General features: G+C 31.5%; 1 protein-coding gene across 1 annotated transcript in view; it reads right to left on the reverse strand.

The window, feature by feature from the left end:
• Positions 1–685: 685 nt before the first annotated feature.
• LOC106711336 (head-specific guanylate cyclase) overlaps positions 686–24,761 on the reverse strand; it is a 33,770-nt gene continuing 9,694 nt past the window's right edge. Inside the window, exons 2-15 of the mRNA XM_045683552.1 lie at positions 18,668–18,932; positions 12,756–12,829; positions 12,314–12,396; positions 11,707–11,867; positions 11,061–11,269; positions 10,164–10,348; positions 7,843–8,021; positions 4,108–4,287; positions 3,902–4,040; positions 3,353–3,519; positions 2,945–3,088; positions 2,300–2,454; positions 1,181–1,322; positions 686–769 (exon numbers count right to left, since the gene is read on the reverse strand). Of these exons, the coding sequence (XP_045539508.1) occupies positions 686–769; positions 1,181–1,322; positions 2,300–2,454; positions 2,945–3,088; positions 3,353–3,519; positions 3,902–4,040; positions 4,108–4,287; positions 7,843–8,021; positions 10,164–10,348; positions 11,061–11,269; positions 11,707–11,867; positions 12,314–12,396; positions 12,756–12,829; positions 18,668–18,856 (2,091 nt within the window). The 5' untranslated portion in view covers positions 18,857–18,932. The remainder of the gene's footprint in view (positions 770–1,180; positions 1,323–2,299; positions 2,455–2,944; positions 3,089–3,352; positions 3,520–3,901; positions 4,041–4,107; positions 4,288–7,842; positions 8,022–10,163; positions 10,349–11,060; positions 11,270–11,706; positions 11,868–12,313; positions 12,397–12,755; positions 12,830–18,667; positions 18,933–24,761) is intronic.

Here is a 24,761-nt window from a genome sequence, read left to right on the forward strand (position 1 = left end):
TGTTAATGCAAGCGTTATCATTGTATGTGCGGCGAACGCAATTTATTTATAGGAATCGACCAATAATTGTGTTTTTAAAGGATAATTTGATCTAATATGATTAATATAGGCAACAGATTGCGTAAATTTTTTTTTCCTTGAAATTACAAAATAACCGTGTTGAAGAAAATTTAGTGTTTTAATTGTTTGTTTTTGTACCACCATATTCCACTGCCGAAATACTTAAACTGAAATATATATATTGTTAACACTCTCAGATTCTTAAAAAAAAGGTAGCAATATGTTTTTGGATAGATGCTTTGGTGAGCGAAATCCAAGATTATGCGTATCTTTTCTTGTAGATAGTCCTGAAGTGGTCTATATTTTCATCTTTTATTATCCTACATTTGATGACTTATTAAAACTTGTATTATCAAGTAATCCTATACAAGCATTATTTGTTTAATGATTTTATTTGTATTAAATTATCTATCGTGTGAGCAAATTCTTAAGCAATATTACGTGCTACTATTATTACGAGTAATCAAATTGATTTCTACAGTATGTTGAATTTTTTATTACAATATAGTATGAGTATTTAAGGCATTGTTTGAAACAGAATTTAAAAATGAAGCTATTTACAAATGATACTTTTTTTTTCTTAGTAATTTAAGTGATTAATTCTAAGTAGTTATATTTGTGTAAATTATGTAGGTTCTTCTGTATCGACGTGAACTGACTTCCCTTGTCCGATTCCGAAATCGATTAGAGCATCCTGTATGTGTTGTACCTGTTGAATATTTTTTAAAGAAATAACAGAACTTCTTACAAGCGTTATAGCATAGTGTTTGTTCACGAAGAAAGCGCGAGCGCGCGCTTGGGTTCACATCGGCCACCAGGCGCTTACGCGATCGACCAATTCAAATCGGTTAAACTTATCTGACGTCTCTAGTGAATCGTTACTACTTCGAGGTGTATGTACACTCCCATATAACATCATATGTTTGATATCGTCGCGAGCGCATTTTACTACATTATCTGCGTTCGCGGCCGCGCGCGCACTTTCAACGTGAACATACAACACGTTTGAACACTATATGTTTGTCGCTATTTTGTCAAAAATAATGATTTTTCACCGCAATAGAATTCTACGAAACACAAGGTGTTTAATAAATGTGTGATATGACATTTAAAACTTTACCTGCGAAGCGCTTGGGTCAGTCCCCGGATGCTTGTATCTATGCAGAAAGTAGCATGTACCCGGGATATCCTTGGGGAACGAGTTGGGAAGGCAGGAACGATCTCGTGGCTCCATTTCGAAGCCGGGGAAATTTATGAGCCACCTGCGGGATACATTCTTTGTAATACTTCTCAACTTTCATTCTTTTACAATATATTGGTTTTAACAAACAAAACTACTTCGGGTTATAAATTTCAATAACGTCAATGGTATATGGATCGTATTAAGATTGACAAGTATAGTACTATTTATATTTTTTACTACGAGTAAACAAGGGCTTGATTACAATCCTAATAGATGTTAAGTTGTGATGTGGTCAAGAAGACTTTTAGAGACACCCTGTATCTCTTTTAAGGTTGACCACTAATTTAACTATTCCTCATTGAATTTATATATTCTTGTGCTTTTGAGAACCCGAGTAAATTTTGATACAAACCTGCTAGAATATTAGTAAACAATTTACAGCCAAACCAAGTTAAACACTTTGCATTCTGCAAAGACCAGATCACATGCAATATGGCTGGCGTTCTACCAAAGTTATTTAACTTAAAGTAACTTCGACTTGACAATCTAAACGGTTGTAAACTAGTGTTGTAACCACAATGAATATGAAATTTAGTTTCTAAGTTATTCCTGTTCCAGTAAGTATTGGTTCTGATCTGTTGTATTTTATTATTAAACGTATTTCTACATTTATTACAGATTGGACTTGGCTTGTAATTTGCTGGTCTTGGGTTCGAATCCCGCCATGTACCAATGTGTTTTTCGATTTACATGTTTACATTTATCCGACGTTCTTATAGTGAAGGAAAACATCATGATGTATGAAGACAACCAACCCGCTCTGAGCCAGCGTTGTTGCCTATGGTCTATTCACCCCTAACTTAGGGTAGTCTCCGAGCCCCTTAACGGAGACGTATGAAGTTGATGATGATAATGATGAATCAATTCATGTAATTTAATCTGTCCAAAGTAATTGGTCAAAAAGTATGGGAATGGTGAAAAGATGAAAGATAAAATTTTGTTTTATTTAGTGCACTAAAAGGATACTAAGGTAGTTTATTTCATTAATATACTTACTTGTATGTAGTAGGACTAACGTTAATCTTGAGTGGTTCTGATCCGGATTCGAACTTGTTAGCTAGAGTGACGTTATGTCCAAAGAGGCAGTACTTTAACATTGTTTTTCCAACTACTCCAGCAAGCACTGTTCCAGTATGGAGACCAATGCGCATCTGTGAAATAGTTATTTATAAACGTTCACGGCTAAATAACTAATGGTTATAGCTTTTTCGAACACCATTTATGTGTAATTAAAGTTTTATTTTAGCTTTAATTAACAGTTGTTTTAATGTAATCTAATTTCCGTATTTAATAAGTTTATTGTTGTTATAAAATCGATAAAAACTTCGTGATACGTTTTAAACCAATTAAAAACGGCTACACTTATGAAAAAATGAAAAATATTTTATTGACATCCAAAAATACAGTGAATTATTCAGGATCCTCGACCTAGGCGCAGCCTGTATCGCGAGGACCCAGCTCAGAGTCTTAACAAGAAACATGTAGACATAGTCCGGTGTCCGTCCTGAATAGATTAAAATCCAGCCCAGTACAATCACCCTGAAGAAGTACCCCTCTGAAAATATTCGGTATCCACACCGAACTATACTTGAGTGTAGCCGTTTTAAATTAGTTCTTAGATATTAATTTAGTATTTTATACCTTTATAGGATGACCTTCATGTGTAAGATGTTGTGCACAAGTTTCAACCATACGTAGCGCCATCCAAGCAATCTGGGGAGCGTGCGTCTCTATCTTACGATGTAGACCACTTGCTACACAATATGCGTCGCCAATTGTTTCCACCTAAAGGATACAATATAAGTTTACAGTAGCAATGCTATAATTTTGAATGGCTAGAACACACAAGTAGACAGATAATAAATTGTCTTAATTTGTCAGCAATGTAAAAGCTTTTTTGGTGAGTAATTTCAAGTGATCTTAATGAAAGTCATTAAGTAGGTTTTGAGTATAAAAACGGATAAAACAATCAATCAAAATATTAATAATAACTTACTTCGTTATATATATCAATAACATGAACTTAGTTTAATATAAGGAAAGGTATACCTTGTATACATCTAGTTCTTCACAAAACACATCAAACACGCTGTACAAGTCTTCTAACATGGCGATGACCATCATAGGCGTGGCGGTCGCGCAAATAGATGTGAAACCAACAATATCACTGAACAGCATTGTTACGTCATCGTGACTCTTCGCTTCGATCTTCTCTCCTGAAATGTTCCTCAAAATTATACCCTTTCCATGCGTTTCCATTGCCAAAAATAAAATAAAAAAGTTAAGCTAATTTGTTTTTCTAATTGTCTTTGAAAAATAGAGATTAAATTATATAATTGGGTGTTACAACGCTTACCTAAGTTAATTGATTCTATATTTTATACGTTAATAAACTATATCTTTATTAATTTTTTGCTTATCCGATGTATTTGTTATCCGTTTAGTTCACACTTTAATGTTCTAAAGATTGCAATAGCTATCGAAAGATAGTAATGAAATATCTAGAGAACGGTCGAATAATTTTTATTGCCGGTTTATATAAAGTCCTAAAAAAATCGGATAATTTAGCGTAGTTTCCTTAAAATTTCTGAAACTTACCCAACCATAATCTTTTTGCGATATGAGGTGGAAATATTAAATGCAATAAGCTAACATTCTTTTCTCGTTCTTTATCCACCGCTTTACTTGCTTCCTCGATTGAATTCTTCAATTTATCCATTCTTCTTCTTAGGCCATCCTAGAAATAACAGTCATGAAAAAGTTTGCCTTTTTTATTTATAAAATAAAAAATAATTATGTCTTACTTGTGCCCTTGCTTGTTCTCCAACCAAAATAACGTCTCTGGTTGCATCGTGCAATGGTATGTCAGATATAAAGAGTCCTCTGCCAGTGAGACCTTCGAGGCCGTCGAGGAACGGTGATCCAACGAACAGTAGTGAATCTGACTCCGAACAAAACACCATCTGTCCTTTTATCTCGAGACCCTGAGTAAATAAGAATTGTTAAAATATGACCAAATTACAAAGAGGTTCGGCATACTAACTACTCTTCCATACATTTATGAGTCGTCAAATATGAATCCACTCTTTTCTTACGTATAGCCTCATTCACATAATACATTCATACTTTCTTCGGTCGTCCTCTACCTTTGTAGCCATTCACATTCAATCAAGAATTATAATCTTCGGCAAGAACAAGAATGTAAACATTTTAAAGTGTAAATTGTTATATTCAGTTTGTTGCGTTTATAATTTCAAAAACAGGAAATTTAATATTACAACATAATATATTAGATTACTATAGAAGATTAATCATATTTCGACTCAAAGAAAAGTAACACTATATCGTATGTACTTTATCAAAAAAAAAAAATCACTAAGTATACAAAGCTTTTACAATTTGGAAGGTTTCCAAAATTTTAAACCTCTGAGCCAAAACTCTACAAGAGAGAAACTTGGATGCTTTCTTCGTATACAATGTCCAATAATCTTTATTACTGACGCCTTCCAGTTTGCGTTATTTTTTCATCTGGAGGTACAAAGTATACTATGATATACATTCATATGAAGAAGGCATCATTTCTGTGGTAGATAAGTACCTTTTGAAAACATTAAGGAATAATTTCTGACATTTGGTAATCACAATGTAAAGAGATTCATTGGTTATGATGTACAGATACACACTTTCAAAAGAAGAGTTAATTTTAATATTATACATACAATCCTAGGATTACGTAAAATCATATCCAAGACAAGCACATGCTTATTTCATGACATTCAAAAAATTTGTGTTATTAAATGTGCGGACATATTTTTTCACTTGTAAACTCCTTTACCATAAACAGCTGTACTAATTACAAAGAGAGATGTTAATGTGTGAATAATTAAAGCAGGTAAACTGGTCGCAATTGTTTTAAAACTTCAAGCTATACACAAAAATATTAAGGATAAAATTGAAAATAAATATTACACTATTTGAATTTGTTAAATAATTACTTTAAACTAACACTGTAATTACGTAGTTTATCGAACGCTGTGAATCTCATTCAATTCAGTATCGGTTGTTGCCAAATAGTGTTCCGTATTCAAACACAGTTAGAGGATCAACAAAGAGGGGGCGTTTATTTACGTTGCCTTACAAATCTAAGTAACGAATTCAATCAGTGCTTTATTGTTGCACTAATTCGAATGGTACAAGATCAATAATTTTATTAATATCTCATTTTAACTTTTAGAAATATCAAGTTATTCAATTTTCGAAAACTACTACTAACTGTAGTGTTATAAATATATTTTTCCGATTTAGAATCTGATTGCTTTAACCGAAAAAGTAAAATCTTAGTGTTACCAGAAAGACTTACCAAAACCAAACAATAGTCAGTGGGCCTATCACGAATATATGCGACAATCGCCATCGTATGGTTTTTTTTTTAATAATTTGTATTAAAATTTGTGCAGCGACCAGAATCGGGCATAAAGTAAACCAAAATCTAATACTTATTTTGATATAATTGACGATGACGATACTATGGCGATTGTCACTAATATTCGTGCTAGGCCCAGAGATAAAAGTTATCTTACGTAAAAATAAATAAAAACATTCGAAACTAACCCTACTATATGTGTAAGCAAACAACGGAGTCTATTTTAGAGGTCGTAATGTTGTTGGGTAAACTGTGTACAAAGGTTTGCATAACTTGAAATAGAAGTGAACCGAAGCCCACCCGTCACTGATAACAAAGGAAAGGATAAAAGATACGAAAACATTCTCTGTAATACAAAAGGAAACCCTTTATCAAAGGAGAGATCACCGATCTTCAAAAATTATAATAAAATACAAAGGAGGACAAACATATTTTTACATATGAGTAAATAGTCTTGATTCTTTAAAGAGAAAGAACAAAGTATTCATTTGAAGGGGTAAATAACATAGACCACTAAATACAATATACATAACGGATTTTAAATGTTGCAAAAAGTCATTGTCAAAATTAATTTAACATTAAAATTCAGTCGTATTCCAGACCACATATGACGGCTAAATTATAAGAAAAAATTATAGCTATAGTTAGTAAAAATATTAGCTCTTGAAAAGTTCTTTCAATCTTTTGATAGAATTCTTATGATAATCGAATGCAGTAACTGAAGCGAGTTGTTTCAGGACTTTGTTATGCGCATTTAAATTGGAAACTACAACGGGTAGTGGTTGTAAATATAGTCGACAAAGTTAGTGAGGAGCGAATGACAATTTAAGCTTAAAATATTATGTTCATTTTGGTACAAATATTTGTAACATCAGGCAAGAAACTGTACTAGAAAATAATCAACAATTAAAAAATAAAGCTGAAATGACCTAGAGGCGAACCTGGATAAGCGATATTCCACGATTATTTCACGCTTATGGAGGTCTTCCGTCGGAACCGGATAATGAATCTAGCTTAAAAAGTTGTCTTGGTTATTCAGTTCTTTCTTATTATCCAAGTTCGACTGTATTTTAAACCATTACACATTAAGAGTTAGCTAATGACAAAAAATAAGTAGCCAAAAATAAGCTTAAACGTATTGGCAATAAATTAATATCTTAGCTAGTTCATATTCATAAAACTTGTCGAAAATCTTAGGTCGATCAAGTAAGTGTATAAACTTGCACAGCTTATGCACAGTTCTTTTAAGTAGAAGAAATAAATGAGTCTCATTTGTATAGTAGTTTTCCCAACAACTCTATGCAATCTCAACTTTAAATAGCACCAGTTTTATAAGGATTTTACTTTGAACACAATATCGTGGGTAAATTTATTTTTCTATTCTTTTTATTCTTCTCTTTTTTTATCATAAAAATCGTGGAATTTTTAGGCATTCAGCGAATTAATATTTAATTATAATGTGATATTTTAAAATGTTAACAACTGAACGATTTTTTTTGTATTAATACTACAATTATGCAACTTTTATTAACTTCGGTTATTTATAGATAGATAGAGACTATTTGGAATTTTTTTTATTATTATTGACTTCAAAATTTTATACAAATATAAAATCAAAATATTGACATGATTTTTAATTTTCTTATCAATCCTACAATTATTAGTGTTTCATAATACATAGCTTTCATTCGTGTATGGCAAGCTTTACGTCTGACCTCTGTCTTATCGACCTTCCACTAAATTTGAACACGGACTAAGAATTTTTTCCAACATTTCACGCACGCGGGGACTCATAACACAGGCAACGGTGATTTTGCATTTTTACGTTTCTCTTATAATATCAATTTCATGCGAAATTCCTAAATTTCTCACAAATATAACCTCTCGTTTCTGCTATAATATTTAAAGAGTGATTATAAATAAAAATATAAGTTATTCTTTGCCTAATTTAATAATTTAAGTTCACAGAAAGCCGCGTTTATTTTCTTCGATACAACTTTTTACGTTTAAGGCGATTCTTCGCCGATTTAAAATAGTTAACTATCTAATTATTCATTAACAATTATTTTTAACAAAATGACAACAATTTAAGAATAAAAACAATAACCGGAATTACCTCTGCCAGTGATGTAGAGCCGGGAATTTTCAAACAAAACATAAATGGAGTGTTGACTCTTTTTAAAATTTCACGAAAATCCAGCGACACGCCGCGGGGACGTAATAATCTGAAGTATGTCCCCAACGCGGAGCCATGTGTCGCCAAATACGTGCCAAATAATCTCATGAAACCGCCACCTGTCAAATGAAAAACAACGTTTTAAAATTATATATTTCTCTCATTGATACAAGTATACTTTAATAGTTATAAAAACACTTAGTATAAAAGAATTAATACGGCAATACTATTAACACCCTTCTTAAACGAATAAACTAGTATTTGACCACATACCATCCGTTAAAAATCCATGGAGTCGAAAGAATCGTTAGATTATTCTATTAAGGCACGACGTCAGTGTACGAAAACTTCACCGAAACATGCGGTATTTCTTCAAGGAAAATACAGGCCGTTACGAAAAGCTTTTGTTTCGTGGTTTACCAACATATGTGGGAAACATTTTATGATGATCGAAAAACATTACGCGGGAAAACTTATCATTCGCTCTCTTAGCATAAAAGTATAAATTTGTTTCTTCATTCGTTTAAACGTGTTAAATAACCGGCCTAAAAAGCTTACATTATTGTCGTGGTTTTGAGTATATTAGATCGTTACAACTTGGAAAAATGGCACAAAGATGTTCCCTACAAGATTCTTTACCCTCATTACGCAGAATGGCAATGTCATTTAGAGTATAACATCAACCAAAATGTAGCTTTCAAGGGGAAGGCTTCAATTATTTCTGATGGAATCACTTCGGTACATAATGGCACAGTTTCTTCTATATTATGTAACAAGAGCTTCATATACTCATGAATAAAGTATATAAGGTAAGAAACATTGTTTTTAACTTTTATTCCTTACAATAATTTGGAGTTATAAACCTGTTTATTATGCCTATTGGAAAAATAAATAATTTATAATACCAACTATTTTTCCAAATTTTATTTCACAGATCCATTAATGTCAAACGTAATGCGGCATAGTAATATTTATAATATTTATTTCCTAACCCCCTATAACGTAAACGTAACTTGTCCTTTACATAAAGCTTTTTGAAAAAATTGCTTATATTTTGTTATTTGACACGAACAAATGAGTGTCGTATAATTTTCATGTGAGTCAGTGTTAGCGTGTCGTTGCGACAATGTAACGAAAAACAAAGCAATAAGTTGTTGTACGGTCAAGGTCTTAGCATTCACTAACTTTTCTTATGCAGTAGAAATACGGCATTTTATGTTTTACACTAAACAATCTTGACTGTTATCTACAGTACAGAATCGCTTTATGGAAATGCTTTATGCTTTTGTTTACGACTTTATGGAAACCAAATAGTGTTTCTCGAATACGTGCATAAGTTTTAGTTTGCGCTAAAAGCTTTGCGAAAATGCTTACGTGAGACATTATAATAAATTTATTAAGAACGGCTTAACCTAAGAATGATCGTCCGGTGATGGTGTCAACTAGTTTCGGAACCGTCGGAGGATCATTATCAGGGTGAGTGTTCATTGTGGGTTTTTCACGATCGAGATGGACCCTCGACGGGTCCAAAACTAGTGCCGTCCAGGACGATCATACGTAAGTTAAATCGTTATTAATTAAGTTTTGGTTGTTAATTAGTATGTTCAATTTACAATCTACTGAGTGTTTATACTGCTATTAATAGTGATATTATAACAGAGGTACTATTTTCTTCATCTTCTCTATTAATTATTTTATTTATTAAGATTTGTGATTAGAACAAAGTCCCACAAAACTATATAAAATAATTTGACTGCAGGATCAAAAAAAGGAATATAAATATCGTTGCAGCCTTAACAGACTGGTCGATTTTAGATAGCATTAATATAAAATACATTTAGATTAAACTGGATTTGTATTACCATTTCATTTTGATCTCTTATATAAAAACTGTCGACCATTAATCACAAAAGCCCAAGGCACAAGAAAAATGCTAATTCTAAGTGAAGTCGGAGCAAGCGGGGAATCCTCGAGGCGTTATTATGTTAATCCAATTTCGAGCAAATCGCTTGAGAAGCCGTTAATAATTATAGCTAATAGTAAAAATTTCTCGTAAACTTAACGAGACTAGCATAATGGTTAACGTAAGTATCGGAGAATATACGAAAATGTTTACTAGTCAATTAAATAACCTCTTTATTAAAATATTTGAATAATTATTGTCTGAACAAGAAATCTAACATCGCTAACTAAGTTAGGAAGTACTAGAGTACCTAGAGTAGAGTAGAGTACCTATAATTTAGATAGGAATGTATACTTACCTAATTGCACAAGTTCTAGTCGTTTGTCTGTAACGAAATGCCAAGGGAAGGCTTTACAGAAGCTCGCAACACCGATCCTCAAGTCTGTTACTTTGCTGGACGAAGCGACGCAGGCACTGTCACCTGTCACCGCACTGTCATCCCCGGTAGGTTTTTGTTGCAATGGAATCGCTTTGATTTCATATCTGTAAAGAGACTCGTGATGAGTTTTGCTTCCTTTTCTTGTTAAAATATTAGCAGGATAGTTTCAATGGCCTTTACAGAAGATCACAATGAAATAAACACACTTAAAAACTTACATATTCGCCAAAAATATTACCCTCTTGTTAGTCAGTTTGTAACATGAACAACATTTAGAGAATATACAATTTAAAAAAAAAACTTTTGGCGTAACAATATTCGTAACTCGTCATTGTCTCCGGCGGGGGAGAGTGGGGGCGAGGCTGTTTTCTCGCTTTAGAGTTAAGTACAGCAATTTAGCGAGGAAATGCAGCCAGTGTTCTTGGCTCTTTACAGCGAAAAATGACTCTTTATAACGTTCACGTTTAACATTTCACTATTAGCTTATGTTACGAACTTATTTAAAGTACTGAAATCAAGTCCAGTGTAATATTTGTTGGTTTAGCAGTAACACAAAACAATCTTGATATTACAAACTCACTTAATCACTAACTCTACATACAACAGTGGTATTCCACTGCCAAAACACTTGTTTTAATCCATATTGTCGTTCCTTTCTTTATAATTTACAATATAGAGACGATAATATTTATTAATCCAAGCGTCACGGTACTGGAAATCCCACAGTGAAAGGATGCGAGGTATGACAATTCCTTTATCGTAATAGTGTTGCGAAAGTGAAAACGCATAGTATACATAATTAAAAGCTATACAAACTTGAATCTTCTCGGGTCGTTCGTGTAACTCATCAGTCTTATGTCAGCTTGCGTGTCGTAGAGACGCCTCGCAATCGCTTTAAGACTCCCCACTAATAAATAAGCGACGGGCTCACATTCTGTTGTCAGATACAACTCGATTTTGCCTCTCGATGTTGTACAAACAAATGCAGCTTCGTATTCCACTGTATCATCTTTGAGGACGTCATCCTAAAGGAATAATATGTGTAAATACCTTATAACATACATCTTTATGTTACAATAATAAACTCTTTAGAACGACAAGTACTTTGGTTGTATTACCAATGAATCCGTACAAAATTATATGCCTAATAGCATAATGCTGGCCACACACGTTAGGTTTTGGTGACAGTTTCAACCTAACGAACGTAACTGACAGGCATAACCGTTTTATTGTCCACATAAATAACATTTCAGTCACGCACATGCTAGTTTTGCATGTTAGGTCAAAAACGTCATGCAAATCCTAGCATAATGTGGCCTGAATAACGTGCATTGAATTAACTGTGGGTCATGTAACTTTCTACAATTAACATGTTATGTGCTCTTTTATTAGTAAGATTATGGATTAAAGATATTATTAGATAATATATATATAAAACTAGTAACTTAAATCTTTTTCATACCTGATCATGTAAAACATCATGTACACTGTCTAGTGTTGTTAAAAATTCTGTTAAATTCGTTCCGAGACATTTGAACGCTCTCTCCAACCGGCAGTTATGCGAAAATGCAGTTAAAATTAGGTATTCTCCTAATTTTGCCATAAAATCTTCTGTGTTCAAACCTGTTTTAATAAGAAATGTCTATTCAGAAGTGTTCTATTAAAAAAAATGTAACTATTAATGCACTAGAAATAATTATAATAATCTATAAATTTCCTACTGGGTGGTATAATTTTGCGATGCGTCAAACAAAAGAGTCAAACACTTCACAAGACAATATGATATTTAATCAGTAGTGAATAAAGCCATTCATTTCCTTGATATAGGCCTCGTTATAATGCATTTATGTTTCATACAATTGTGAGGTCATAGATATGTTGAACATTATATGTTAATGCGGAATGCTTTATATTGCGCATTCAAATGTATGTATTCTTTACTTGAGTAGAATATTAAAAATAATGATTTTATTAATAAAATTTAATCAGTGAATTATAAATCAAAGGTTATATCATGGTTACAAAGTTATGTAATAATGTTTAGTTAAAAAAAATGAAATTACACTTACTGTCAGTGGCACGGACAGCATCGTATATTTCTTCTAAATACGCATAATTTCTCCATGTTTTTACGTCGTCGGGCAATCTTCGTCTGTATAAAATGGAGCTGTTTATTAATTAACAGCTAAATTAAGAGGTATTTGTAACATTAATACATAGTGTATGTACTTGTTAGTGTATACAGAAATAATATTTACTATTAATAAAAAAAACTATTGCTATTATTTACTTGATATAATAGGATATTTTTTTTACTTTTTTTAAAATAACTTAAACAGAATCTATGACGGAAGATGAAACGATGATATACAATGAAAATGTAACGGAGTATAAATAATATTAAAGAAGTTGAAAATTTATATAAAAAAAACTACTTAAACAGCCATCAAATTTCGTATTATTTGTATTAGCACTAGATTTATATATCACATAAACATTATAGGTACTTACAAACAGTTGTAGTTGTCATAATGCTCAGCTTGATTCTTCGTTAATGCTGTGACCGCAGCGTGGAGACAATCATTCTAAATAAAAAGCTTCCACTTAATTTAATACTACCATTTTATATTGAATAAGTTTAATAATTTATTTATATGTTTATTATTGTCTATACTACAATGAGATGATTATCTCACAATAATAAAAAAGACGAAAAGGAAAATAGTAGACTACAAAATATTAGTTGTAATTCTAGATTAAATTCCTGTGCGTGAGATAAGTGTATCAAAATTAAAAATATTCTTTCGTTGGTTATAATTTTACATTTTGTTTTTTTTTTTTTCTAAATAAAAAACAAAAATAGTATGTTAGCTAAGTTCGCGTTAGGCATCACGTAAAAACTTTTGGAGGCTCGCCAAATATAAAAAGGGTCTGCTGTACGTAATTGGATCACGTCCGAGCGTTTGGTCTATTCTACCTACTATTTTAAATTTAATAAACAGTGGTATAGAACATTTTTCAATATTAAGTTACGCCACTTTTACTGTAAAAACTTTATTCGCGTATCTAACTAGGCGCACTAAGAATCATAAAGCTACCACTTTAGGATGGTCTACATAAAGTCATAGTGTACATATATTATTAGTCTACACTAAAAGGTCAACCTTAATGGCCACAGGCCACTAAGGGACTTTATTCTTATAGTGCGGATTGAGCATGAGAAATTTACACAGTAAGGAAGTAAAGTTATGGAATTTATTTTGAGCATTACAATTTACTTAAACAATTATCTAATACTCGTATTTTTAACGTCTACATTATCGAGATCAAAGGCAGAAGTAATCCAATGAATGTAGTATTGAGCGGATTTTCCAGTCTTCGTGCATCGTAGCGAGAAGCCGTAGAAATACAACGCTCCCTGTCAGAGGCTCAACAGGAACGTAATAAATATATTTAAAGAACAAAAATGTTGTATACATTTTTAATATCAGATGTTATGAAAATTCTGTATCGTTTATTACTCTTTTTGATAACCAAACTGTTGAGAAAATAAATTTAGAAGCACGTTTTTGTCATCAACATTTTAAGGTAACAAGGCTCGTTATTATAAGCACATAATATCAGATAAAACTATATATTTTATTCAACTTAATTATAACCTTAAACCACGACTAATGCTTAATTACTTTTGTGATAATTCGCAAGCTGTAACAACGTTAGTTTAAACAAGATCTTCTTTAATAATGTCGTAATGTTAGCAGCTACGTGACCCGTACATATAGAACACGTCCTGAATACATTACTGTCAATATAAACTACATTATAAATGAAACAGAATGTGTTTTATTGTATTGTTAAGTGTTCATTGATGTCAGTAAAGGTGATGATTTTTCACGAGTACGTTAAGGCTATTTTATTACGAATATATTTTAGTTTTTTTTTTACAATTCTTGTAAAAGTATACGGAGAAATAAAAGAGGAAATAAAAAACTGGATTTTCATAATTTATTTTATTTCTTTGCACTACTTCTATGACTCAAATTGTTATATGCTCAGTAACCTTTTACCTGATTATTTTCTTAAGATGTTTCACTCACTCAATAGTCGTCTAGTCAATAAATATAAGAAATAATATTTATGAGCTCTGCTTACGTAATTCTGAATCTAAATTCATTTCATGTCTGTTATTATTTAGGCAAACATGACAGGCAGCTATAATTCATCGGTTAAGCTTCCGAAAATATCTTAGGTGTTCAGTTTACGTCCGATTCTATATTTAGAAACCCTCAATAGAGAACAACAAGGACACCAAACATTTTAATTAAGAGTAATGATAAAATAGAACAATAAAAATAATAGAATGACCACATTGAATGAAACTTCTATACTCTTACCTACTCTTTGTTCCTCCGTCTATGGAACCACCTTTTTCGTAACTCAACACCTTAAGTGATCGAACTGAGGGATTACGTTACAAAGGAGACGAAGGCGCTTTGAAGAAAAATAAAAAGGCTCCTGCGTCCAAACATATCGGATATCTAATGGCCCGGATATGTTGACACAATAAATGATTTCTTACGCACCGTGATACAAAGTGGGATCAATTTAATTTATCCTAGAATCAAGCTTACGTTACTTTTTCTGTCTTTGTCGTCTTACCATTGTTATCTTTTATTTATGTGTAAAGTGGATTTGTACATACATATTATCCCTGTTATTTACTACATAATGAAAACAATTAAATCTGAAAGTTGAAGCTTTAAATTAATCTATCGAGTTACGATTTTAAAGTACAGTAAAGTCTCCTTCTTCGTGATTCTGTGAAAAATTTGTAACTAAATACCGCATTACCGGCAAAATATTTTGGTATGTACGGTTTCTGACGGCATAATGTTCTGCCTAAATCAGTTTATTTTTATCGCTTCGACATTTTTATAATAGAAGTACTACTTGCACGTTTTGCTATATTGACAATATCAGACGTAAACAGTGGTAGACACCAGCAACTACGTTGCACGAAAGAGAAGATAGACGTGAAGTGGAGCCAATTCCGCGTTTCGTCTGATGAGTGTGCGTTCCGAAGGTCTAATTTACTTTCCCTTCCTCTCCTTCTCTTATATAAAGGGATGAGAAGGGCGTTTTAGACTTATATATATCGCCACCCTATGATATAAAAATAAAATCCTTCTAATAATAATACCACATCTTTTCCTCAAAAGATAAAAGTTATTGATTATAATACTTTTCTAACAAATCAATTCAATCTGTACCCAAAATTTCCTTCAAATTATTTCATATTAATTAAAGGCTGCGGATGGGATATAACGAAGCGAACCTGCTATTTAGAAATGATCGTTTTATTGCGTGAAAGCAATTATGCTTCACAAAGGTCGTTCGTTGTTTGAAGTTTCGGCAGAAAACAAATTAATATCGGACCGTTGTAAATACAATAAATCATTACAAGTTATTCAGAAAATTAATTGAACCCAAGATTGCTTATAACACTGATAGAGTTGAGATCTGACGATGATTTTAAGAAGAGTATAATTTATGTAGGATTGTATTTCAGAAAAATAAGTTGGCCGGAAGTTCATTAGAAATTAAAAATAAAATAAAAGATAAAAATAGTACTTCCGCCAAAGCAGTGTATTAAAGGCTTTTGACAATACAATTGGGGACGTCAAATTATTATGATTTTTGTAATGTTGTAAATAGAAGATTTTGAAGACGGAACGACGATGTATAATGTATGGAAGTTAGTGAATAATTAAAACTAATATACAAGAAGTTTTACTACGATATTGTTTTTTAATAAGAGCCTCCCCCAACAGATATTACATTGAAAGTTGCCGTTTGATTTTTAGCTGGCATTCATAATTTCGTTGGATTAGCCTTTAAAAAAGTTCCAACGCAATAAAAGTCTACTAAGCGTAGAAAGACCTACTTAATAAGGATGTAAAATTTTCAATTATTGGAATTACTCTTGGGAGTTAGAACCAAAGAAATTCAGATGAAGCACTTTTCTAATCTACATATATATATAAAAGAAAGTCGTATTAGTTACACCATTTATAACTCAAGAACGGCTGAATCGATTTGACTGAAAATTGGTGGGCTTAGGTGGTGGTAGCTTAGAACCAGGAAACGGACATAGGATAATTTTTACTCCGTTTTCTATTTTTTTTTATTCCGCGCGGACGGAGTCGCGGGTAAAAGCTAGTTTAATCTAAAGTAACTTATTATAATATTAATACTGACGACGCTGTTAACGCGAATTAAAAAAAACTTAATTAGTAGCCTATGGCAGGCAGTAATCTATTCATATTCCAAATTAGATCCAGATCCATGTAGCCATTCTATAGTTAATTGTAAATAAACATTATACGTAAGTTTAGATGGATGGATGTTTGTTTAAAGGTATTTCCAAGTCTGGAAGAACACATAGGCTACTTTTTAAGTTTTTTTCTTCACACGGACGGAGTGGCGGGTGACAGCTAGTTAGTTATAAATTTTAGAACCTAACATTTCCAGGAATGATTTGTACATTTTCGATTTGAAACATTGCCGTATTATATAAACACGTCGAATTGATCGTGTTGTCTCGCAGCAAATATATGTTTATAATATCAAGTTCATGCTAAATCTATTTTCAAAGGCGTGAGCTCCGGAAGTAGATATAAGGGGGAGCGTAACTCATGCACATTATTGACTCAAGAACTGTTTAAATATTTGTGTAGACTGGATTATAAAATTTTGATGTTAATAAAATATACATCAGTATTAAAAACATGATTAAAAACTCTTTGGATTTTATGATGAAGTAATCGTAAACAGTTGTAAAAATAACTCAACTCAATTCAATGCTTGAATCGAGGTCACTTTATTCTATCGTATACAAGAATGAGTTTTCTTAATCGAATTGTCTAATGAATTTATTTTTTGTTACCAGTCTTAAGCAGTATAAATAGACTCTAGAAAATATAATTGATAGACTAGGGATTAATAAATTGCGTTTATTACTTTACTAAAACTAAAAATTCTCAACAAAGTAGCGTCAAGTATTTTAAATGAAAAAAGGCTTTGTCTTTACTTCATAATTAAAGTTGAAACTTTGCTAATATAAGGGTACAGGAAACATGTTGGGAGAACTTAAACAACTGTTGTTAACTTGAAGTAATTTTCCCATCAAAAGTTATCAGTCCGCGTAACGATGTTGTAATCTTAGATGTAAGTACACATTGTGCGTGTAATAAACTTATCAATTAATTTCAGCTGTGTTAACATTATCTCTACTCATATCATAAAGGATTAATGTTTTCATTTTTGCTTTAAATATGGAAGATAGCTGATTTGTATTTTTCAAATATCGCATGATATTAGTATTGGAATTTACTTTGTTGAGTAGATCATGATTTTTATTACTAACTATACCATAAAACCGTGATTGTTCAAGTATATGAATTTAAATATCAATGTAACTTTATTTAAAACATTTTATTTTTATTTAATACCGAATCTTAAAGAGCCAGTTATACTAACAGAGTGATATAATTTATAGAAAGGTTTTACACATTAAACACGACAAATTAATGTATAAAATATAATTTTACATCATCTACGATTTACTTTTTTTTCTTCATCTGTCTTACTTTTGTATTTCAAATAATAAAGTCTAATAACATTTACAAGTTATTTCAATAATATAATTTAACTGCCCGCTATCAAATCCATATTATATTAAATAACACTATTGTTTTATCTTCATGCAGACCCATAAAGAATGTCTCAAATAAAATTGACGATCCTCCAGGGATACAATGGCGTCATAAATTCCGAAGAGGGAGTTGGGAATCACAAACCATATTTCCGAAGACTCACGGAAGTATTTGGATCATAAAATATTACGCAGAATTGTAAGAAATACAATGAACAAATTAATATTGTCATAAATGTTGACGTCATTTTCAATTGTCAACAAATGAAATTAATGTGTTACGATTTATGTTCTTGAATTAAAGAACAAACAAGATTTAGAAACTTAAAAAAAGGAGGAATCATTTGTTGAAGAATACTTATGAATTGAATTTAATGAAATCTTAATAAGTACAAGTGTAATAAATACTATACAAGCCAAAAAATTATTTATTCCTTGAAACAATGTCTATAATTCTTGGTATTTTGAGTATAGAATTTAGATAACAAAATTTGAATATTTCCTTGATAGTGCTTTAGGTAATAAAAACCAAGATCGAAATACTGAAATACTTTATGCTGTATTTATAAACCATCCAATTTCCAAACAAAAATTTTTAGATATTATTGGCCAATAACTGGTTAATTTACCCTATTGTACTGAAATACCTAGGGTAACTTACCTAGTTATTGATCTTAAATCTAATAGAGTTTTTTATTATTTAACTTACCGATGGCGCAGTTAGCAGTTGTAAAGCTTCGCTCAGATGCTTCAATGTGAGTGTATTCCTTTCTCCATCATCTTCGTCTGGCCCAGGAAGATGTATGGACGATTGTCGAGAACGCAGCTCAGGCTTTTTACTGCTAGATCCATTCGCAAACTGCTGTTGGGATGACGCACGACGAAATGGACACGTCATCTTTGCCTGTTTCAGATCTGGTATGTCAAGTCATAGTATAGTTGTTATTGGATGTTTCCTATTGAGTGTACGGAACCTGAAACAAATGACTTAGTTATTTTACTATTATATAAACTAATGTACGTGACCGGAATATTGTGCAAGTAAATAAGTTATGAGAAATATACATATTTGTAATTTATATAAGGCATGACATATGCATATAAATTTAAATGGTTCTACATATATTTAAGCTTAGTTAGATAGTTAAAAATAATATCAAAAAACTAATTTAATTTATAAAGTGTTTTAATTTGTTTCATAGATATCTACCAAGTCATATAATTCAATGTTTTTAATATCTACGAGTACAAAAGACTTAATTTAAATTTTGACAGTAATAATATTACAAAGGTATGAAGTAACGAAAACTTCTTCGGAAAGCAAGTGCTTCGGAGAGGTCCGAATGTTCAGTGCAAAGTGAAACTTTGTCTTGCAGAATGCAGGCGATGCAAAATTTTGACGGAGACATTTAAAATTAATTTATTTTCTTACAAGGTGAGAACTGCGAATTCTGCATAGTTGATCTATGATACAGTTATAATATTATTTATAGACTCGTTCTTAGAATTTATTACTTTATTTTGAGTCCTTATTTGTTAGGTTGATTTTTTAATACAAAATCTAAACGCACATTTATTAATAATAAAAAAAAAAACAACAACGATAAAGGAAGCCATTTTATTTTTAATGTGGTAATTAATTCTAATTCGTCTAGTTTTTTTTTTTTAATTTCTGCTCTATTTAAGATTTTCGTTTGTTAAAGCGATCGACTACTACATTAAAATTTAAGTACAAATCAAAAATATGCTTGCTCAATAATAAAAGGCATATTCCAGTGATGAAACCCAACATTTTAAATCCACCTAAGTAATTCCATTAACTTAAGTGTTCAAGAATAGTTCGAGCTAGAATAGCCTCCGAGGTCGTAAGTAAAATCGACCTCTTTGAGACCTTAGTGAGTTTAATAACCAAGGAATGCTATTCATTTCCTTGATATTGCGTAGTAAACTATATAGAAAATCCATTACGACCGAGGTCTGGGATGCAATGGAATTCATGTCGGAGCGTCCCAGTTTTATGGATATGTCCAATAAAAACTTATCTATTCTTACACTTGCTACACTTCGAAATAATATTATTTTAATCTGTGAAAAATATGTCGTAATCGACGAACAGTCTTCTACATTCATCCTCAAATCTCAATAGGTATGTACTCTTAGGTTCTTATAATACTTTCTTTGTTCATTAAATTTTATTTGTAACTTTTTCTTTAAATGTTATTAACATTGAAAATTTATGCAAGTTCATTCCACGCAACCATCACGTAATTGTGCCCACGTAGACTCCGTCTAAAAGTAAAACGTTCTTTATATAAATATACATTTTTATACAAACATTTTTAGCGATATAGATATCGCAATCAATGTTTGTAGTGTATAAACAGAGGCGGATTTGAAATAAGTCCATCTCCACGCAAAATTAACTCTGCAACGTCTTCGTAATACAAATCATGAGCTATTTCTGTTTTATTTGAAAATAACTTTCGTTAAACCATAGTATTTTGTAAACTATTGATGAATAATTATTAATGTAGAATTACGAATGCATTCTTAAATGAAGTATTCTTAAATTTTATCCATAGTAGACTACCTTTACTTACTAGACTTCATTTTCATATTGTACATTATTGTACTATTCTTTTCCTTACGTATTTGGCATAATATGTTCAAGACTCTTTCACACATTCCTTCATACATCCATATTAACAGTCATATCTGTATTCTTCTAACCTTCCCCTTCTAAGGCAAATCCTCTTTCACACAATACATCCACTTTCTTCAGTCATCTCACTTTGTAGCCTACATACAAAATCATTTACGTATTTTGTATAACTATCGTGTTCTATTGTTTTATCTTTACTTTAATATCTAGTACCTTCACCTTACATTAATATCTAGTACCAATGATACTAGGTTAGTATGCATTATTTTTAGAAGTTTCTTATAAGAAACTTATTAGTTTACGTAACACATTTGTTTATGTTTCGTATTTAAATAATTTGTGTACATTAAAATGTAAACATATCTAAAAAAAATTCTTACCGTTGGTTTCTGAGACAAAAATCTCTGTATAAAACATCATCATCCCTCTCATAATCTTTGACAAAACAGATAAAATATGTTTTTAACTGGGATTTCGATTTCAGAAATCCATCATTAAACTATCCTTTAATAATATCTTTATCAACAACTAATCAAAGATGAATGATGTTTCATTACGTTTAAATTGATAATGTCTTTCATCACTTAGTATTTTTTATATCGTAACGGTTTTACACTTGTGTTTGGTAAACTTTAAAAGTATTTTCAAAGAAGTTTGTAAACATTCAACGCCACTGTTAATTCAAGCCAAGGTTCTTGAACTGATGATAGCTAGCTGAATATTGGAGATTCTAATTTTAACAACAGATTTATTATGTTGAGCGATATCGGTAACTTTACTCCTGTCTTCTATGTGATCGTGGTATTTCATCGGTCCATTGGTACAACAGATGTTGTTATTGATGGCGTATACCACTAATTTTGTCTAGTTTTATTATGAAAACCTATAATAATCTAAGGTTTTCGTCCTGCGAACTGAGCCGCACTTCGTTTAACAACTCTCACTATATCTCACCTCTTTGTTATAATGTAACTAGTAACTACAGTAGAATCCGTTTATATTTCCGTTTATATTGACCAACCGCTTATTATAAAATAATTACACCACGAAAGGTTTTCGTATAGCATTTTAAAACAAAGTCAGATATAAAGACTTGTTTATAGTGACATGTTGTTTATCGTTACCCATTTTTAATAAATTGTGACCGGTATGACCGATATGATTTCTGATACCTACGGCCGTGTTCACCTAATGCAGAAGAGGCATTACTTAACGCTTTATATAACGTGTTTGTTATTAACCTTCGATATTATTTTAAACGGATTCCACTTTACTATCTCCGTAATAGGCTATTAATTCAAAAGACTTCATTTTTAGGAATTTTTCAAGTTTCCGTTATTTTTTTCCTTACACACTGTACACTGTAGTATACTAAAAAGAGTATAACAAAGTAGATTACGCATTCAATGTATGTTGAAACCTCACACGCGTTGGCAACAGACAACATAAACAATAATCCTATTAACATTTCCGTAACGCTGAATAATTTATGTGTTCTTTTGTAATCCTTGAATGAATGATGAAAGGTAAATAGCAAGGGGAATGAAATATAACCGCATTGCGACTTAACTGAACGTCAAAAGCACTTTAAAACAATACCCGTGAACTTATGATTTGTATACTATAATGTGTTTTATCTTACCTACGTTATTTATTCTGAATATTAATAATATCTAGACGAGACTTTATCAAGATGTAATTATCTTCGTTATGATCAAACAAAATACTTTAGGATCTCATGGAGACGTTCCCCAAGAACGTCTAAGACATTTAACTAGACCCATAATTACCTTAACCAGTTGATAACCAGAGAACAAACGCTGCAGCCATTCTACAACCTTTGGTCTTATTATTAATGTGACAGCATTGTTTTCTGTGGTTCATCAAGCGACTTTAAGTTCACTCACTTTCAGTTGCTTCAAAATAATTATTAAAACTGTAACTTTCCAAGTATAATACGGCTAACCGATATCATACCACACGTACAGACGCTTCACCGCAACTGCCCCACTCGCCTGCCAAAATGACAGTTAACAAGATTGACATGAGGTCGCGCTTGAGACAACCTGAGGTAACACAAGTTCCTGCGTACTCAAGGTAACGTTAATCTTCAAAACTGAGCGATTTAAGTTGCTAAGTGACTTAATACAATGTCATATTGTTTCGTACTCAGGAACGGGTTGCTGAACCTTACCAACACATTTTAAATAGTCCCCTCTTAACCTACACTCTTTTCTTATGAGTCTCATGGGCAGTGGTTGCTTCGCAATTTCTTCGATAATATTAAAAAAAAAACTGACGATTTTGACACGTCCAAAAAGTCGCTGTGAATTTCAAGATAGCCGACCAAATCTATGCAGTTGACACGTAGTCGATCCTGTATTGACAGAATAGATGCCTCGTGTCGACGATTTAACGTTGTATGTACTAAGCGCACTCAACGAATATCATACTCGCAACGCAAAGCTACAATATTATTTTCGAAGATTTACTTTTCCTTGTGTATGAAGGCCCTTAAACAGCTACGACACAAAACTTACGTTTTCAATCCCTACGAATTGTATTTACATAACGACTCAATGTTGAAGTAATTTATTAAAAGTAATTAAAACCCTTCAAATGACTTTAAAGCACATGATCTCTATATGATATTAATTAATAGATAATTATTTAATCTTCTCTGCAGAACTAGAGTATTAATTTAGGAACTATCTCCGTTTAAAGGTCTGATGTGACCTAAATTCTTAATTAGAAATTCGTATTAGATCGCCGTGGCTCTTGATTAATCAAACTGCGCTACAAGATGAGCGTTTTGCCTTTAATTATCTCTAAAACATTAGAGTTATAAACGAGTTGATAAATAAAAAAATCATTTTACTCGCTTCATTGATCCCACTTTAAGTATAAACATTTTTATTTTTATTAACACGTTAAATGTAACATTCAAAAACATTTTGTTTATTTTATGTTCAATTCCCACGGTGTCCATCTTAGTCCATAGAAATCGTCTAGTTATCAAATATGTAGTCAAATTAGAAGTCTCATTATTCTTTCTTTAAATTCTTTTGTCAAAGATTTTAATAAAGGATGAAATTTATGCTACGTTTGTATAAATTACACTGGTGATAAAAGAGACAAGGTAAAAAATTAAAGGGGATTCAAATAACACTTCGAATCTCTTTAAGAAAAGTTACTCTTAATTTGTCATTTGAAATCTGACGAGACGTAAAGCCGACTTTGAAAATTTAATCCTTTATTTGACACTTTGCGTCCCTTTTCGCACGGCTCTCCCCTCAAATAGTAAGTAAACATTTAAGTTTCATTTACTTTAAAAGTAAGAAGATTTTTTTAAATAAGGAGTGGAAGTACTATGTTGCTTTTTTATAAACTCGTACTTTAAAAAAACTGGTTGCTAAATCTCGATGCACAATTTGTATGTTTTTGACAGTACTATCAAAAACTACCAATTTATTGCTTCGCCCTCAAAAATATCTGAAACGTGACCTGCGTTATTCCGAGAGCATAATGTATAGAAAATATTAAAGGCGTATCTACAGATACAGATAAAAATATAGTAAAAAAATTAACCCATTTTCAAATTTTTTGAGGTTACAAATCTATTAATATATCGACTCATAATTTTTATAATACGAAAGACTCCGTATCAAATTTTAACAAAGAAATATCCTAAGTTTTAAGAGTTATAAGTATTAAATATAAAAAATACATCGGGAGATATTATTCTACATAACGATTATGGAAAAACATACGATATTTTTCTTTTTACTAACTTTAGTATTTAATAACTTACTTTTTGTCGACCTTTCCAAAGTTTAAATAATTGAGTGCATCACAGAATCATGATCTTATCTTATATATAAAATTTCCATGTCACAATGTTAGTTACCGTATTCCTCCGAAACGGCTTTACCGATTTTTACCAAATTTTATATGCGTATTCAGTAGGTCTGAGATTCGGCTACTATCTATTTTTCACAACCCTATTAAGTTAATTTTAAATGCGCGCGGACGGGATCGCGGGCGACTGCTAGTATGATATAAAAAAATATTTTACAAGCTATGATATTTTACTGCCTTCCAAGTATCTGATGCTGACTGTACTTTAACTCTCATATACAAT

Source organism: Papilio machaon, chromosome 22 (genome assembly GCF_912999745.1).
Source record: "Papilio machaon chromosome 22, ilPapMach1.1, whole genome shotgun sequence".
Classification (NCBI taxonomy): domain Eukaryota; kingdom Metazoa; phylum Arthropoda; class Insecta; order Lepidoptera; family Papilionidae; genus Papilio; species Papilio machaon.